This window comes from Manis pentadactyla, chromosome 1 (genome assembly GCF_030020395.1).
Source record: "Manis pentadactyla isolate mManPen7 chromosome 1, mManPen7.hap1, whole genome shotgun sequence".
Lineage (NCBI taxonomy): Eukaryota > Metazoa > Chordata > Mammalia > Pholidota > Manidae > Manis > Manis pentadactyla.
The window spans coordinates 187516917-187534800 of NC_080019.1; the positions used below are offsets into that span (position 1 = coordinate 187516917).

At 45.2% G+C, this 17884-nt stretch overlaps 1 protein-coding gene and 1 long non-coding RNA gene across 7 annotated transcripts in view; one reads left to right on the plus strand and one right to left on the minus strand.

Annotated features, from left to right (window-relative positions):
* The window catches only part of RUNX1 (RUNX family transcription factor 1), a 244093-nt gene extending 238364 nt beyond the window's left edge, over window positions 1-5729 (minus strand). The window contains exons 1-2 of one of the 6 annotated variants that reach the window (XM_036880191.2): window positions 5332-5729; window positions 5088-5204 (exon numbers count right to left, since the gene is read on the minus strand). In XM_036880191.2, coding sequence (XP_036736086.1) covers window positions 5088-5145 — 58 coding nt within the window. In that variant the 5' untranslated portion in view covers window positions 5146-5204; window positions 5332-5729. Of the gene's footprint in view, window positions 1-5087; window positions 5246-5331 lie in introns of those variants that run through there. The other 5 variants (XM_036880186.2, XM_036880185.2, XM_036880187.2 and 2 more) reach the window with 5 other exon arrangements.
* Window positions 1-17884, plus strand: part of LOC130684216 (uncharacterized) — a 44195-nt gene that overhangs the window by 6318 nt on the left and 19993 nt on the right. The window contains exon 2 of the long non-coding RNA XR_008998406.1: window positions 8206-8296. This is a non-coding gene — a long non-coding RNA (uncharacterized LOC130684216). The remainder of the gene's footprint in view (window positions 1-8205; window positions 8297-17884) is intronic.

A 17884-nucleotide genomic window follows, 5' to 3' on the forward strand; every position in this document is an offset into this window, starting at 1 on the left:
CTTGTCTAGAACATTATTAGCCCCTTTTACAGAACTCAAATGAGACACCAAGACATTTAATGACTCATCTAGGTCAGTAGGAAGTTACCTGAGAAACTGAAAATTTGCTTGAGTTTCCTGTGCTGGCCTCTGCTCCACCCCCAACGAGACAAGGAGCCGAGGCAGCCTTCATCTCTGGGTGTTGTCAAAGCGCCTGATCAGAAATGTCACTGAGAAGCACAATCTCTCAGAGTTCCAGAGAATCTGCACGTGGTTCATCGGGCAAAATGGCTTTTTCATGAAAAAGGGCCTTCATGAAAATCAAGCTACACCCGGACGCTCAAGGAGGAGAAACATCTGTCAAGATTTATGTTACAACATGCCCCAATTAGCCTTGATATTTAAAAGCTTAACTTGTTAAGTTGAATTATGTAAAGGGCCCTTGCTCTTTCTCTGTCCCTTTATGGGTACTTACAAGTAGAAAAAGGTTGACATGATGTTGAAAGAGCCATTAGCTGGACTGATTTACTTACTACCTCCCACGTCTCGCTGGGCTCACTGCCCTGCAGCCCTGCAGCTCTGTCTTTGTCCAGACTATTCCCCTCTGCCTGGACCTCCCTTCCCTCTCCTCTTGGGGCCCACCTTCCATTCCACACCTTCCCCTCCACCAACACCTGTGTCACTTTCTCCAGGAAGCCTTCCCTGGTGTCTTCCAGAGCACTGAAGACCCTCCCTTCCTAGAGTGGACACCTTTGGACCGAGTGTCATCTGAGATGACTGAACATCGATAACCACGGCTAACATTTACTGTCCATCTTGAATGACTGTGCATAGCACTTTAATGTAGTCTACACAGCTACTTTAACCACAGGTACTACTACTACTACCATTAATTTATGGATGAGGAAACCAATGCTTTCTTCTATTTGACAAAAACTAGAAAAATAGAAATGAAAGAGAAGACCCTCCCTGTGCTGTGCTCCAGTCGTCCTGCCCTGCCTGTCTTGGGTAGTGGCTTCTCTTAGCAGCTCCTGGGCTCCCTCCTCCAGACCGACTCCCAGCCAAGTCCTGGCTTTCCCAGCAATGACTCTGGTGTCAGTGTTCTTGGAGATGCCTCTGCACCAGCACCAGACCTGCCTTGCTTTCTCAGTAAAGGGGCAGAACTTTTCTGAGCACACTTTTTAGATCTATTTCAAAAGAACAGAGAAATTTCCTGGCTACTAATTTGTTTCCTGAAGCTCGCAAAGACTTCTTGTTGTTGATATGATGGATCACCTGCCATTTCGGAAGATTCTCCAGCCACTGGCTGCTCATTGTGCCGGCACTTGGCATGTGAGCAGGTCCGGGCCTCCTGGGGCCCACTTCCCTGCTCCCATTGGTAAAGTGTGTCTGGAAGATTCTGAAATACAGGGACCATCCTACTGGCGGAAGGGTGGCTTCCTTGGGGGGCCGCTTTTTGCTCTTTTAAAACTTAAACATTTTGACATTGCTTTGTCATTTTCAGTGACTTCTTAGCCTGCAAAGGGACTAAATGGCAAAGGGTTTAGATAGATTTTTAACACCTTTTTTTCTTTCTCACTTTCAAAATGTGTAGGTAGCTTCAGAATACAAAGCTCCATCTCACACAGAAGGAACTAGGGTCTGATTCTTCAAGACCCAGGAGGGCACCTGGGAAAAGTACAGTTTCCCTGTGGGCAGGGAGAGTCAGATTTGTGGAGACACAATTCTTAATTAGGGACTGAATCATGGCCCTCTCAAAACATGTATGTTGAAGTCCTAACTCCTAGCACTTCAGAATGTGACTATATTTGGAGGTTGGGTCTTTACAGAGGTAATTATAATTACACAAGACCATTAGGGCAGGCCCTCATGCAGTATGACTGGTGTCCTTATAAGAAGGGGACATTAGGACACAGACACACAGAGGGAAGACTGTGTGAGGACCCAGGGAGTGGCTGGCCATCTAGAAGCCAAGGAGAGAGGCCTCAGAAGAAATCAGCTCTTCTGATACCTTGAAGTCTTCGAAAAAGTAAAGCCACTCTCAATGAGACTTTTGGCCTCTAAAACCATGAGACAATAGGTTTCCGTTGTTTAAGCCACCCAGGCTGTGGCACTTTGTTATGGCCACCCTAGAAAAATAATACAGCTTTCCCACTGTGCCATTTCATCTATGGCTTTCTGTGATCTTAAATCTCCAATCAAACCAGAAAGGGTGACTTTGTACATATTTTTCTGAAAATAGTGGCAAAACGATGCCAACGGAGAAGTGCACTTCATTCTTTCAGCCTTGCACTCTGCATACCCCTTCGAAAGATGCCTTCTGAGAAGGCAGCAGCAAGTCAGCCTCGCTGAGATTTTTACCTGTGGTTCTAGGAACTCAGAGGCATATTAGCTCTCAAGCTTTGCATAGACCACTAAGCCACTTCTAAGAACAAGGCTACCTGAGGCATTTTGCAAAAACACGTATGTGCTGCCTCTTTTCCTCTCCACACCTACTGCACCTCTTGGGGCTGGTTCGTTGCACCTTGAGACAGGGGACACGGGTCTCATTCAGCCAGAGTTTCACTTGGGAACCATGATAATTCCAGGGAATCGCAGTCACATCTTATCTTCTCACCTAAGCAAATTAAGTGAGAAGCTGGTGCGGTGTGGGAGAAAAAGAGCGGCGTTCTCTGTGGTAGACCACACTCCGTTTGCATGCCAGCCTTCCAGACTCTCACTTGCCTCTCACCGAGGTGGCAACCGTGGTTGGCTTGGCCCCATACCTCTCCTTCCCCCCAGTTTCCTCACGAGTATCTTGCTAAAAATGAATTCTGGATTTCCTTCTGTGAGAATCGCCTGTACTGATAAAGGACCATCCCGGGAAGAAAGCAACATTGCTGTTTCCCCCTCTCGCTCGTGGCTACTGTGGGGGAGGGCACGCCTGCTCTACATTAGAGGCAGCAAGAAATGACCACGGTGTTGAGCACTGCCGGTGGTCAGCCTGGGAAACCTGGGCAGGGACTCTGAGAGAGAACGTTCTTCAGAGAGGATGGCGATTCTGATTGTCATATTCTAAGGCGATGCCCAAATGGTACCAAAAGCAAGGACACTTGACCTCCTCTCCAGCTGAGTGGTGTGGCCCACCAGTCCAGACAACATAAAATTACCTGGGAAATTGCCAAGATTTCACTCGGTTCTCTGAAATGAAACCTCAGTATTGGATTATTGAGTTGGGAATCATCAAAGGCCCTGAGTTGCTTTTACCGGAAGGAGGGAAAATAATTTTTCCCACTAGCCCTTCTGAGGCTCTGTTCCATTCCTAGGGCTCTCTCCACACCGGCCCCTTGTGCCTCCCCTGGGGTGGGTGGGTGACCGTGCCCTGGACACAGGAGCTGTGGGGCTGTGTTAGGGTCTGGGCTCCTTCTGGACTTTGCTGTCTGAGGTCACCAAGTCCCTTTACAACATTTACTGTCCGGCCAGTAAGGATAGCCCGGCACACGCACACACTGCAATCCAACCTACTGCCCAGTGGGATGCTTTAAAATTTCCTGGATCTGCCTTCCTGAGTTGACAGGGTAGGAAACAATAATCGTTTGGAGGATTATTGAAAGCAGAGGAAAAGCAGGAAGATCTTTTTTCTTTCATTCTACAAATATTGCTTCCTTTGCTTGTCAGCGGCCCAGAGGAAATGCAGCGAGGGGGCCGTTTGCAGCTTCTGAGCAGCGGCCTGCGTTGCTGCCGCAGGAGCCCCAGCTGCAAGGATGTGTGACTCATACACGCCGCATGATTCAACTTCACTAAAATTTCCTCAGCTGCCAGTAAAGAAGCCCTTGAAAACCCTTTAATTTGAAGCTTTGAATCAATTAATGACTTGCTTTCTTTGCCTTCTCCTGAAATCCTCCCCCCACCACACACACATCTTTGTTAAGTTTTTAAGTTTCAGGGGTCGGGAAACATAGAGGTTCTGTGGCACTCACAATAGTGTTTGTTGAGACAAACTGGCTGGCAGCCCTCTGCATTCCCCTGCTCACTTGGCTGTATGAATAAATAATGAGTCACAGATACTATTTGGGTGCGCGCGAGTTTGTAGCCAGAAAATTAATTATTCCCCTGTGCCATCCCACTCCGTTGCAACTCTGCCAAACCATTCAGCCACGTTCTGCAGGCTTTGGTCGAAGTGCATGCCCTGATGCACAGCAATGCCTTCGTGACATTTTTATGTTATTATTTCTGTTTGTTTAAGCACGGCCCTCTTTTCCCACTAAAGATACACAAACTGCACATGCTCTCACACACACTCACACTCAGTGCAGCCACAGCTTTGCACATTTCAAGAAGCTGGTTGCAAAACTGCAGACAGGTTCTCTACACTAGCTGTTCCTACCAGGACGCAGGCAATTTAATGACTTGAGCAGCAACAAGGCTCGATTTAGGAAAGTTCTTCACTGCTCTGCTAGAGAGACCTCTGTCTGCAACAAGTTGCTTCTTTTCTCTCCTGAAACATGGCAGCAGCCTCTTTGCGCTGAGGGATAATGTAACGTCGCCCCATCCTGGTGATTTTACCCTAGACAAAGCTGCCTGGCTCTTGTGCTTGTGCTCTCTGCCTTTTGGAAACCACGGAGTTGCTGTTTTGCCCCTGACATCCCGGTGGTTTAACGCCCGTCTGCGAGCCTCCCTCCGCCTCCGCCCCGCGGGGCACTAGCCCTCAGCGCCTGCTGAGCCCGGGCAGGCTGGAGTGTGGGCCACAGGGCATGCTGAGTTCAGGATAATTCAGCCACCGTCACTCCAGGCAAGGAGCAGCAAAAGAAAATCCAGAGAGCTTTATGCAAAATTGATAATCTCTAGGACTTTAATCAGGAGCAGCCCAGCGTCCTTGCGCTTGACAAAGTTCTCACACATTGGCTGAACGCTTCGGCAGCTTAACTATTTATTAAAACATCTCTGAAGGGCTGCCACCTGATGAATAAGTAATCCAATAGCCTTGTAATCATGCGCCTGAGTTTGAATTCCTTCCACGAAACAGACGGAACCGGCAGGGGCTAACTGCCCCGAGTTCCACCAGGCTGCAATTTCATTATCTGCAGAGCTGAGCAAAAGTAGGTATGAAAAGACCAGCGTGTACTCACCTCTCATGAAGCACTGTGGGTATGAAGGAAATGACTCAAATATGCTGTCTGAAGCCATCGCTTCCTCCTGCAAATGCACCCTCTTCTGAAGGCGGGGGATTCAATGATTCCTTTTACCTTAGGAGCGAAAACCAAGAAAGGTCACTGTTGTACTCACCCCCTACCATGGCTCCCTATACCTCTCTCTCTTTTTTTTTTTGCCCTCGACACCCCTGGGGCTCCCCGAGCCCAGTGAAAAATGTACCTTTGTGAAAACAAATATTCAAATTGTTAAAAGATTTAAAAAAAAAAGCGGCGTCTTGGCTGTGGGTTGGTGATGCTCACCGCTCTACGAAACCCTGTGGTTTGCAGTCAGTGTGATTCGTCCTGCCTGCTGACCACTATGCCGGGCTCAGACTTCTGACACTGCCAGGCTACCCAACTTGTGGTTCTGTGGTTGTTTATGAGGCCCAAAGAAGTTTTCACACAACCCAAATTACAAATTTAACTGTTCCCCTTTCCACAGTCTATCTTAATTGGTTCTTGCCAATCATGTGACTTAAGTGATGTCAATTTTTTTTTTTTTACTTTCTGAGCAAGGCCCTTCCTTCCCTCCACCTGCCCTCCCCCCAGTCTGTGCAAGAAAATAGATGGGGAGACTTTACAAGAGAGGGACTGTAGAAAAGGGTGACTCAATCTCTTATTATATCAATGGTCTCTGCTGATTTGGTACAACTTGGGTCCTATTGTTGTTATTTGTGGTTTTTGGAACTACTGATTATTTTTAATAAGAGTTCATTGCTGCTTATTCAATAGTAATTCAATCCTGGCATCAGGCTGCTGCTCAAATAATGTGGATCTCATCATTCAGGAGACTGGGTATCAGCTCAGGAGAATTCAGCCCCCAGTAGAAGCTACAGCAACACAGGTGAAATTTTGAAAGGAGAAAATAAAAATAAAAGGAAATGTTTGGGTGAGAGTCTGAGACCTAAAAGGGTGTAGCAAATTGCTGGTCTTTTAAAGCCTGAAAGAAAAAAATAGAAACATTTTAATTCGGTGATGACCATTTTAATAAAACCAAAATTATGTGGTTTTATTCCTCCTAAATCATAGTACACACACACACACACACACACACACACACACACACACACACACACACACACACACACACACACTCAAATTGGAAGCTAAAGGGAAGCAAATCTAAGACAGGTTCTATAGTATGGGCCAAAACAGTGGCTGCCCTTCACCTGTTTATTGCTTATTTCACCTGTGCAAGTTCACTGTCCTGCTTTTCCCTAGTTCAGTAATCAATAGGCTAATTCACACCTGTAGGTAAAATCCAGCCCAGCACTATTGTGACTACACTTTAGGTGCACGAGGAAGACTTTACAATAGATAGCAGAACCAGAAGAGGTGGTTCACCAGAGCTGAGTCCCCCCTCCTCAGGGGACGGCCTAAAGTATGTGTATCACTTAGACTTTTTCTTAGGAAGACATGCCTATTTGGAGGTGCTAAACATAGGATAATTCTGCATGTGGGCAAGCCATTTGGGCATATACATTTCTTTCTTTTTCCTAGCTGTTGGTTTTACCTGCTAACAAATAAAATATCGCTCTTTGTGAAGTTTCAAGATAGAGACTTTCCTAATTAATTCCTTTATTTGTCCTGCTCTGCTCCACATACATCCTCATGGCAATCTGTACACACGAATTTTCAACACAAATGTCCTCATGCACTCCAGTTTGCCCACATCCCTAGTTCAAGGGCAAATGCCGCAGGTCTTAAAAAAGGTATAGACATGATTTCTACTTACTCCTCTTTTGCCTAGTACAAGAATTGAAACTCAAGAAAGAGACTGCTTTCTCCCAGACCTTGTGCAAAGTTAGCTTGCCAAATACTGACACCTTATTAATATTTAAAAGAATAATAATGTGTGTATTTCTTTTATGAAGTATATTAATATCCAAATGTAAGGCATGTTTAATATTGTGTTTCAGTACAAATCCCTTGCTAAGATAATTAAATTTTCTGAGCTCCCTAATAAAGTCAAGACTGGGTTCAACCCCGCAAAAGGTTATTTTCTCTCTTCTGTATGTATATTCCCTGGAAGGGTCCTAAGAGCTGAATGCTGTACCATGCAGCTGCCACTTCAGTGTCAGCTCCGAGTTAACAATGACTTAGAAATTCAAGTGGTGGAGCAGATAAATCCTTTCAATATTTCCTTTTAGGAACTCCCCAGATAGTTTCAGCTTTAGGTGTCCAGATGCTTGAGAGGAGGTTTTGGATGTGTCAGCTAACTGCCCGGATTCTTGGCTTTTCCCAGAGGGCTTAGCTAGAGCCAGACATGTATCTTTCCCAGTGGGTTCTTTGTAGGCAGGTCAAGTTTAAAGACAGCTGTAAGCTGGGGTTTGCTGAGGCCTCACCTTACACTGAAATCATTTGTAATGGGCAGAGCTGGGGTTTCGGTGGGGCACCAGGGGGCAGAGTCTGAAGGCCAGCATGCCAGCCCTGTGCTGCCTTCCTCTGGGTTATCTGCCCCAGCAGCCGCCGGAGAACTTCACAGCTCGGTGAGGCAACAGTTGGGGCTTTATTGGGCACCCTCCAAGTCATGACAATAAGGAAAGACTCAGCCAGCCACTGTTGAACTTGGCCTTACCACTTTCTAGGGAGTCCAAGACAAAAAGATATGTATGTCATCCATGAACGGCCTAGAGGAATACTCAAGCCTATCTTAGCTGGACCTATTTAGGATTCTTTAAGTTTGTGCATTGACCCACCCCCTCTGAGCTACTTCCTGCAAGTGACTCAGACGCTGGGCTGCTGGCTTGGGAACTGTACCCTAGCGGCTGCAGCTGTGTGTGGCTTTGCCAAGTAATTGGATGGCAGTTTTCAACCTCACTCTGATTGGCTACGGCTTCTACATGCCACTATTGGGGGGAAATATGCTCAGGTGTCCTTTTTTAATGGTTCTATAAAAATACCAGCAAAGGCAGAAAGATGCATAGTTGCATAACCCTGTAATTAAGGTATAGACTTCTGTGTGCAGTCCAATCCAATTAAAACATTCTCTGTTTGGTTTTTTTCATTACATGATTACTGCACACTGTCCCTGAACATGTTTATTGTAAAGCAGATCCTCTGGCCAGAAAATGGAGGCAAAGAAGAATCCTAAAAAACTGGATGTCGTCTGTAATACCAGGAGGACAATGCTGTAAATTCTCTCTGTAAGCATCCATTTCCCTTTTTTCCTAAATCTTTGTGTTCCAACAGAGGCGTTATCCAGAAAATTCCATGCCATGCTGACAGTGACCTCAGTGATTATTTTTAAACTGGTTCATGGATGTCAGAGCTTTATGGAGTGAATATCACCTGTTTTTTGGCAAATCCAATGGTTTGAAATAACTGGAGAGTCCTGAAGGTCCTACTATTGAAGATCTTCCTTCCTGGACCCTCATGATGGTGCCACAGAGGGCACATCAGTCTTTTTGCACAAGTCTCATTCTTTTGGGTAAAAGTACAATTCAAACTTAAGTCCCCACAAGACTTTATTTCATAGCCAGACAAGAGTTTTGGTATTTATTTCTTAACCTTCTGTGGATGAAGGCCTACTGCTCTATGGGGAAATGGGATTTTAAAAAAGAGGCAGGTATTGAAATCAACCCATCCAATGGAAGCTGTCTAATAATATGAAAAGCTGTTTAGTGATCATTTTTCAAATATAAAAGTTTCAAGTGCTTCACTACTCAGAGGGTGGCCTGTGGGTCAGCAACATTGACATAACATGGGGGAACTAGTTGGGAATCAAAATCTTGGGCTCTACCCTAGACTTACTGAATTAGAACCTGTGTTTTCCAAGCTCCTCCAGTGACTCCTATACCCATCAAGGTTTGAGAAGTACTGACTCTGAGCAATGCCTGACACATGTAGGAATTTGGTAAAGAATATGATATGATAATTTTCTATATTCTTTGAGATCTCTTTTTCCCTCAAGGCTCTCTGGAAGGTCTAACTCTCCCACCTTGTTGCTTTGGCATAGTTTTGTAAGCCCTGGATGTTTCTAGACAGCAGAAATCCTCAAGAGGCATGGCTTATGTCCTCCAAGACCGAGCTGTCTTGATTGTCACTTGGACCTCTCATCTCAAGTGCTGGGTTTGGGTCAAGTTTACAGTTTGAGGTTTGACACACAACATAGGGAGGCTCCCATGTGCTCCGTCTACCAAGCTGGTGGCCACATGTATATAAACAGAAGGCATTTTTCCTCCAGGACCATCAGCCTCTCAATTTTCACCTAGTTTGCAGTTTGGAAACACATTCATCCTGTGAGTCCTTCCAGACGCGCACCATGTGTTCATCCAGCAGCGCTGCAGGTGGCCCCAGGAGTCCCACCACGAGCTGTCCTCCCTGAGGGTTTACCTGCCTCTGTTCTACCACCAAGGCCTGGCAGATGTCATCCCCTGTGCTTTGCTCCAGAAGAAAGGACCCAGCCTTACATCGTCCCCATTTGCAACAGCCAAGCCTCCTGGAGTCCAGAGGTCCCATTTACACGAACATACAGGAGTTTGGCTGCTTCTTTGAGATGCATCTGGAGCCTTTCAGGTCCACCTTGGGCCAGGAATCTTGTTTGGAATAGTTTCTCCTTACAGAATTTTGGCTCTTCTGCTTCTGGAGCCATTTGAAACCAGAAGGGTAACACTGGAAAACTTAAACAAACCCTCTTTGAATGTTAGAAATGTTCAGCATTCGAGGTTTGGTCAAATGATGGAAAACATTCCGCGTTGGTACTGAACTTTCCAGCCAGTTCCCCCAACCTTGAAGCTAATTTTAGCATGAGATCCAGGCTGGAAAAGCTAAGGCAAATGAGGAAAGTAAAATTACTCTGAGTTGGAGAAGCCAGAATTCATAGGTTAGATAGTGTAGGAGTCGATAATTCAGTTTATGTGGCAAATAATGAGTGTCCCCTGTCTGATCAAAGCACCTGGCTTCAGGAACTTTGGACTTTTATTGTAATTGCTCCCCATTTGCCTGGTGGTAGGCAAATTAACAGATCTCCACATGACTCTTACAAACCGAAGTATAATGCTACCTTTCTCACGGAGGTGCAGTGAGGATCAGTAATTTTTGAACTATGCAAAGTGGCTTTGAATGGAATAAAAAAAGAGACTTGTGGTTGACGTTTCAATATGGAAACCTGTAATATGTGAATTTTAATACTTGCACTTGCTAGATATCCTAAACACACGGCATCAGGGCCCTAAATTAGAGGTCTGGGTAAGCACAAGTTGAAAATATTCTCTGCCGTCAATGCTGGAGAAATCTTTGATGTTCATTGCTTAATTTTTGAATTAAATGTCCTTTGGGAAGCATATCATTCAGCCCTACTGATGCTGGCTGCAAATTCTTACAGAACCTCAAAATGTCAACATTAAACATCAACTCTACTGAGAAAACAAAATATCACACTTAAAAGTCTGCAGTGTGTATTTTAATTTCCTCCTCTGTAAATTCCCTTCCCCTTCCGTTGCCAGTTCAGAAACTGGCTAGGTTTCTGGAAGGAGAGTGGAAAGGAAGGCCTTGCCCATGTTCTGGGTCTGATCTCATCTTCTCAAGTTTTTAGTTTATTCAAAGCAGGGAGAAGAAACTGAGATGTTTCATGCCACCTATGCTACAACCAAGTATCAGAACATGACCTCTCAGCCACTGAGGCTGCTTGTAAATGGCCAGTCATACAGTAACATCATAGGACTTGGAATTTTTGGAGAGATATATACATAAATGCATTTAGTTGAAGATACTGTTTCCCACACAGGACTTATATCTGAGGTGATAGTCCTCTGAGGATAAGGAAATTTGGAGGGATGGCTATCTTTAGTGGAACTAAAGCATTTCTGGGAGGTAGAATGAAAGACAGCTCTTTCAGTTCTCCATCATGAGAGGGCAATGGCCTTTGCTGACAGGACACATCAGTTTGGCCTCTGACTATTATGGAGGTATTATTTTTAATTTGTTTTCCTATGCTTTTTCATATTTTACCATTGCTCACTGAAATTCATATTGAAATGACATCCACTTAGCCCACCTGGACCGCATGGTGTGACTGGTACTGGAGACCTTTCTCAAACTTAGGGTAGTTGTTTAATAGATGTTAGAGGGTTTCAGAAACTCAGCCTAATAAATGCTAAAAGGCCTGAAATTGTATGCAAATCATCTGGGATGCTTAAAAAAATTTCTGAGCCCCTTGAAAATATTGTTTCTTATGTCCACATTAATGTCATTGTCAATGAAAAGATGTTCAGGGAACATGCACTTGCCCAAATTTTACAGGTGATCTTTAACCTCTTCCTGCCATGTCTTTGTCTTTAAATAGGAGCCCATCATTTGACAGGTCTCGCTTAAAATCACAGCATTTCTACAGTCAGTGGGTCTCCTTTCCCCGTACTCCTTTGTCCTGGCTGTGGCTGTAGCCATTCCTGTATGTGTGTGCATTCAGCTTTACCCTCGTGGAATCACCCAAGTCCAAGAGCCCTCTTCTTCCACTCCCCCACCCTGTGAGTGTACATCTTGTTCTCTCCTACTCCTGTATTGGGCTCATGAGTTTTATGTTCTCCACCTCACGTGTGCAGCAATGCCTCTCAAGGATGCTCTATAACATAGCAGCGTTGCCTTCCTTGAATTCTGCTGTTATCATGACATGAATTCGTTTGTATTAATCTTTAGCAGAATTATTCAATTTCCCCCCTTACCCCTATATTTTTGGTCTCTTCTGATCTTTCCCCTAGGATTTACCAAATATCAGGAACGCCTCAGTTTCCCTGCAATTGTACTTTAATGAGTTCTTGCTGAGTACTTACTGAGTACTCAATTATTTCACTGAGTATTTATTTCCTAATCTTGGGCTAGACAGACGCAGTCCTGCTCAGAAGAAAATTTATGGTCTTATGAATCATTTGTATAAGAAATGAGTAGCAGATACCAAAATAACAGGTATGGCCAAGTTGGGACTTGAGAGAGGTCAGTGAGGCTCTGTGGATGCAAAATTTAAGGAAGCACAGACTCTCAGTGCCAACCCTGAACCTTAAGAGTGAGTGCTTCCCTAAAACTTGCACCCTAGGTGCCTCCCTTGCCTCACCCTAGTCCTGACCCTGGGCCCTGTGAATGGCTCACAAAACTGAACAGAGACCGTGGGCTGCAGAGGGGTGGAGTCTGCGGCAGGGAGTAACTGTGTGGCTGGAAAGCTTATAGCTATGGTATATAGGAGTCCTGAGCCGGACCCTGGCAGATACGTGAATTTCATATTGTTGGCACTAGACATGAACACTTTTTGATAGATTAAAGGATGGAGAGAGCAGTGAGGCCATGGGGCAAAGCTCTGAGGCCAAAGGCAGATGGGAAATAAGCTCAGCCTGCTTGGGAGCCAGTGAGGAGTCCAGCCAGCAGGGAGGGAGGAGCTAATGAGGGAGACAAGAGAAGTCCCGTTTAGGGAGGGAGAGCTCAGACCAAGCCAAGGAGGACCTCAAAGGCCAGGATGAGTTTGTTTTCATTCTGCGTACAGTGGGAGCCATTAAATGCTTTGGACTAAGACAGCGATGGGATGAAACCGGAGCTTTTGGTTGACTGATGTGGCAACAGCACCAATGATTATTTGGTTAACCTGGTGCCTCTTGAGAGCAGGGTTCTTGACTATTTTTGGTCATTATTGTACTTTCAGCATCTATCACTTTGCTTGGTATGTGCACATTCTTTCAGTGAAAGAATTGATAGATGGATGGATGGATAGATGGAAGGCTGGATGGATTGATGCTTTATTAAGGTATGTGGCTGGGGAATCAGAGGCTGCAATACTTCAGCTCCGTGGTAGCCAGCAGCTTGACTAAGGATAGGAGTAGTGGGAATCAGGTGCTGTGGACTATGATAACAGCCTCAGTTTTTCATAACTCCTGTAGTCCTACCTTCAGCCCTATAATTGTGGCCCTCTGCACTCTGACCCTGAGCTCAGCCTTAGGGCTTCCTTTGGCCAATGGGACAGTAACAAACGTGATGGGAACAGAAGCTTGAAAAAGTGCTTGCTTATTTAAATGTGGCTGGGCTGCTGAACTGGAAGGCAGGACACGGGAAAGAGCCAGCCATCCTGAATCAGGTACTGAACTGACACTTAGGGGAGCCCCAGCCTAACCCAGAAGAACTGCCTTCCCAGGGGGTGTGAGCAGTAAGAAATGGTGGTTGTTTTAAGCCACAGAGTTTTTGTGTGGGGGCTGTAACATTGCATTATTGTGGAGGTAATTTTTTGGGGGGAAGATACAGAGGTGCAGAAAATGCCAACACTGAGCTACAGGCTAAGGCAACGAGACAGAATCAGTTGATTTTCAAAGTGAAAGAAAGTAGAAAACTGAAGATGGGGACTGCCTAGAAGAGGGGATGGGAGTTGCCAGGAGTCAGGGGAGGGTGGCCAGAGAAATAAGATAGAGAGACAGGAAACATGGTACTAGCCAAAGGATGAAGAAATTTCAAGGGATGGAGGAGAAATGGTGTTAGTTGCTGAAAAGAGAAACAAGCAAAACAAAGACTACGGAAAAGTCAACAGACTGGACACGAAAGAGGCATTTGAGATCTGTTTCTTCGTGTCACCAGCTCAGACTAAACAGAAGAGTGACACCCAGTTTTGCCGGTATGCAGACAAGCAGTATCTCCTTTGCTTGGATAGGAAGTTAATACGAAATTGATTATCATATGTATATGTTTATCTAAGTTGGTTGTGTGCTTTTTCTAGTTCAATTCAATTCAAAATATATTTACAGAGCATCTACTGTGATAGGATGGAGAGAAATTAATCTAAGAAAGGAAGATTTGAGTGGTCTTTGTTGCTCCAGTCCACAAAGCAGCTGGATTCTGAGGGTGTGTTTGAGACAGGCTGATGTAGGGCGAAAGGAAGTGACTCTTCAAAGAGACGGAAAGCCTTCCATCTATCTCTTCCAAAACTCTGCCAAGGTGTTGAGCCTTAGTGGACGCTACAGTGGCCACTGGTACCACCAAGACATAAAGGAGCGGGGGTGAGACAGGCGCCAGGAAGAAACTTCCAAATAGGTGTTCAAGAGCCAGCCGATCCTCAGTGAAGTTATAAGGGGTCAAGAGTGAGTACTGAGGAGGAGGCGTGTAGGAGAGAGAGTTTGAAGTGTGGGTGGCCTCACTCCTCTCCCGCAAGACCTGTGGCTGAGGCATAGGGAAGAGTGTGTCACTCACGTCAAATGAAGCTGACTATGCCGAGAGCATGTATCACTCAACATGGGGCTTTACCAGCTCTGGGACAGCAGGTGGCCTCTTGTAAGGTTGGATGCGGTTTGCTTTCGGAACCTACAATACCGCCCCCACTCCCTCCATGGTCGTGGTGCTCAGATACTGAGTCCCCAAGTAGGATGTTGGCTTGGCATTGTTTTAAAAGGATTCTGCCCACTGGGAGGGATTTTTCCCAAGCAAGAAGATTTTAGTCCAAAGAAACTGTGGTGTAGACCACTGAGAGCAGGAGTTGTGATGGGACTGGGGGCTAAAAGCCTAGAGAGGGGCATAGTCCCTGTGTGGGGTGCTACCTCAGAAGGTGCCTGATGAGAGAGCCTGTGCAGAATCCCTGAAGAATACACAGGAGAGAAACAGTCTGCACTAAACACCTATGAGGCCAGACACAGCCAAAACACTGAGAACAACGACTGATAAGTAAGCTCCTCCTAATCCCTCCCCACGCCAACTCTAGCATAACCACGTGAGGAGCGCCCTTAGCAAGGCGGGGTGGGCCGGGGCAGAGAGGAGCCAGGCCGCGGTCCGCACAGCCGCCCAAACGCCAGCGCCGCAGACTCCAGCTGCAGTGACGGGCATCAAACCACGTCTGCAGTTCTGATTATTTGAAGCTATGATTTAGTGACTCTATGACTTTCCTTATTTAAGCGAGGGTCTGGAGAAGGATCATTCATAACAAATAGATTTAAAAAGGCAGAAGACAAAACTCAAGTGGCATTTCAAAAGGCGGAAACAACCCATACTATGTATCAGGGGGTGAGTGTATACACAAAACGCCGTGAGCCACACAGTGGGGTATTAGTCTGCTATAAAAAGGAACATTATGCTCTGTATTACAACAGGAGGGACCTTGAAAGCAATAGGCCAGGCTCAGAAAGACGAAGCGTGTGATTCTAATTCCATGAGGTACCTAGAATAGAAAATTCATGCAGAGAAAGGTAAAATAGAGGTTACCAGAGACTGGAGGCGGGGAGGAATGGGGAGTCATTGTTTAATGTGCAAAGTTTCAGTTTGGGAGGATACAAAACTCTGGAGAGGGATAGTGGTGATGGCTGTACAGCATTATGAATGGATTTTTAATGCCATTGAATTGTACACTTACAAATGATTAAAATGAAAACTATGTATACTTTACCACCATAAAAAATATTGTGACTTTTATGATTAGATCCCATGAAGTCTTTGTGTTGAAAATTCCTGATTGTATCCATGGTGGGACTCTTTTGTGTATTGGTTCCCGGGTGCCAGGGTGACAGCAGCAGGATTTAATTATTTATTGTTGTTTACCCACCTTAGCAAGCCTGGGTTGGCCAGTTTAAAATACACACCAAGATCTGGTACCTGCTTTAGGTAATTGGGTCAGTGTAGTCTACCTTATGGCTTGAGACTCTTGAAAAGGTTTGTTTCATTGAGTGTGTGACACTGTTAATAAAGTACTTATTACTGATAGGCTTTTACTAAATCTTTATCATTTTTATGTTAACTGGAAAAAGTCAGAAGGCTGGCCAGAAGAATGATTCTTTAGAAATTTCTGACCATGGCTGCACCTTGAAGGGCCGTCTATACCTTTGGCTCTGGAGTTGAATGTTAGTAGGTTGAGAAAAATGAAACTTAACAAGATAATTTTTTCCAGTAGATAAATTAACTTGCATTGAATTTCACTCCAAAAACTATATAGACCCATACATTCAGATGTTCATGCACACAAAGGCACACACTTGAATCCAGGATATTGATTTCACTTTATGCTCAGCCTTCACTTGGCACCAGTGAACAAGCAAGCTGAAACATACTATCTTTCTGGGTTGCCTTTCCTGTAGTTAGTCAACCCACAAAGGGCAGGCCTAGAGGAAATAATTGATTTCATGGTAAGTCAAATGATTAGTCCTTTTTCTGTAGTATCTTAATATACAGAGATGATCTCGTCTGATGCCTGAGCTATAAATATGCTGCCACTCATATTTGATCCTGCACAAAACCTATCTTTTCTTGGAATCTACTCAAGTGTTCACTGGAGGCCTTTAGGATTCTAGCTCCCAGGTCAGTCACAGGAAATCATGGAGTTACGCTGTTGGAATTACTTTACCCCTTTTAGAATGGCATGCCTCCCAGGGCATCTTTTTCAGAGATTCCAAGAGAAATTCAAAATAATAAGAAACGGGGATATGACACTGTGTTGACAGTTATGTCCCCTGTGCTGTGCTCTTTCCATGACAGTGCTGTCTCTGGACTACCCAAGACCTGGTTGCTAGGTAAGGCAGTAAGAAGTAGGTGATGAGGTCTTTTAGGTTCAGAACGCTTCATCTATTAACGCCAATCTTTTAACTCCAAGATTTCCATTGTTGTGTACATCAGTCACTCAATGAATAATGATTTAGCTCATTCTCTCTTTTAGAGTAGACTAAAGACATTGGGACAATCAGGTTTTTCACTGGACTTTGGCCCCCACCTGAATGAAGTAACATATTTTTGGTTGATGGCTTATTCTCAAGTGCAAGTTTATATCTACCAAGATTATGTTTCTGTGATGCAGTGAGGGTAAGGATGCCAGACTTAGCAAAACTCAATAAAAAAGGATGCACCATGGACTTTGAAATATAGAGAAAAACTAAATAAGTTTTTAGTATATCTCAAATATTGCATGTGAAGAATTAGTCACTGTTTAAATGAAATTCAAATTTATCCGGGTGCCCTGTATTTTATCTAGCATCTTCACTGATGGCCAGAATATGAGATATGTATATGTGCACGTATCGCCTAAGAAGCAGGAAGCTTTGGGGCAAATCTAAGTATACAGGATTATATAACAGAGTATGCCAGCAGACTTCAACCACTGCAGACTGCAGTGGCTTTCTTTTCTTCCCCGCTTGGCTTTTGCAATCCTTTTAGGGCTCTGGAGGAGTGTTTAATACTCGGCTCACCTTGCTAGTGGTTTGTCCAACAGTAAGAAACAATGGCGAAAGGGATCATTTACCTTGCTTTTTCCATGGACTCACCTGCTTTCCTGGCCAGGAGGACTCGCTGTGGTATTGTTCTCCTGCGCTCCTTTTCCAAAGGAGAACCCCGGGCGTGCTAATTGCCGGGTGGCAGCCGCACTGAGTGGAAGCGGGTCGACAGCTGGGAGCAGGCTCATTCTGCAAGGAGACGGGTGGGTTTCCCTTGCTGGCAGCTCCCTAATCTTGCTCCCTTCCATCTGCATTCACTTTGTTTTAGCTCTCAAGCCATTGGCTAGAGCTGCAAACACAAACACCTCCATGCTCTTGCCCTTATCATTTTCTTTTCATGTTGGGTTACGAATTACACCTGAGAACCCAAAGGCACACAATGAACCCAGCAATTACCAGCGACAGCGGGCAGGCGGGGACCGCTGCGGAGAACAAATCACCGGGCGTGGGGCGGCTGCCAGCCTTGACCTTCCCTCAGGCGCTGGGGGCCCCTTTCAGTGCCCAGAATCCAGATCTGAGTCTAGGACACCCTCCCACTTCTGTCCTGGGCCGGCCGATTTCTGTACTGCCAAAAGATGGGGAACC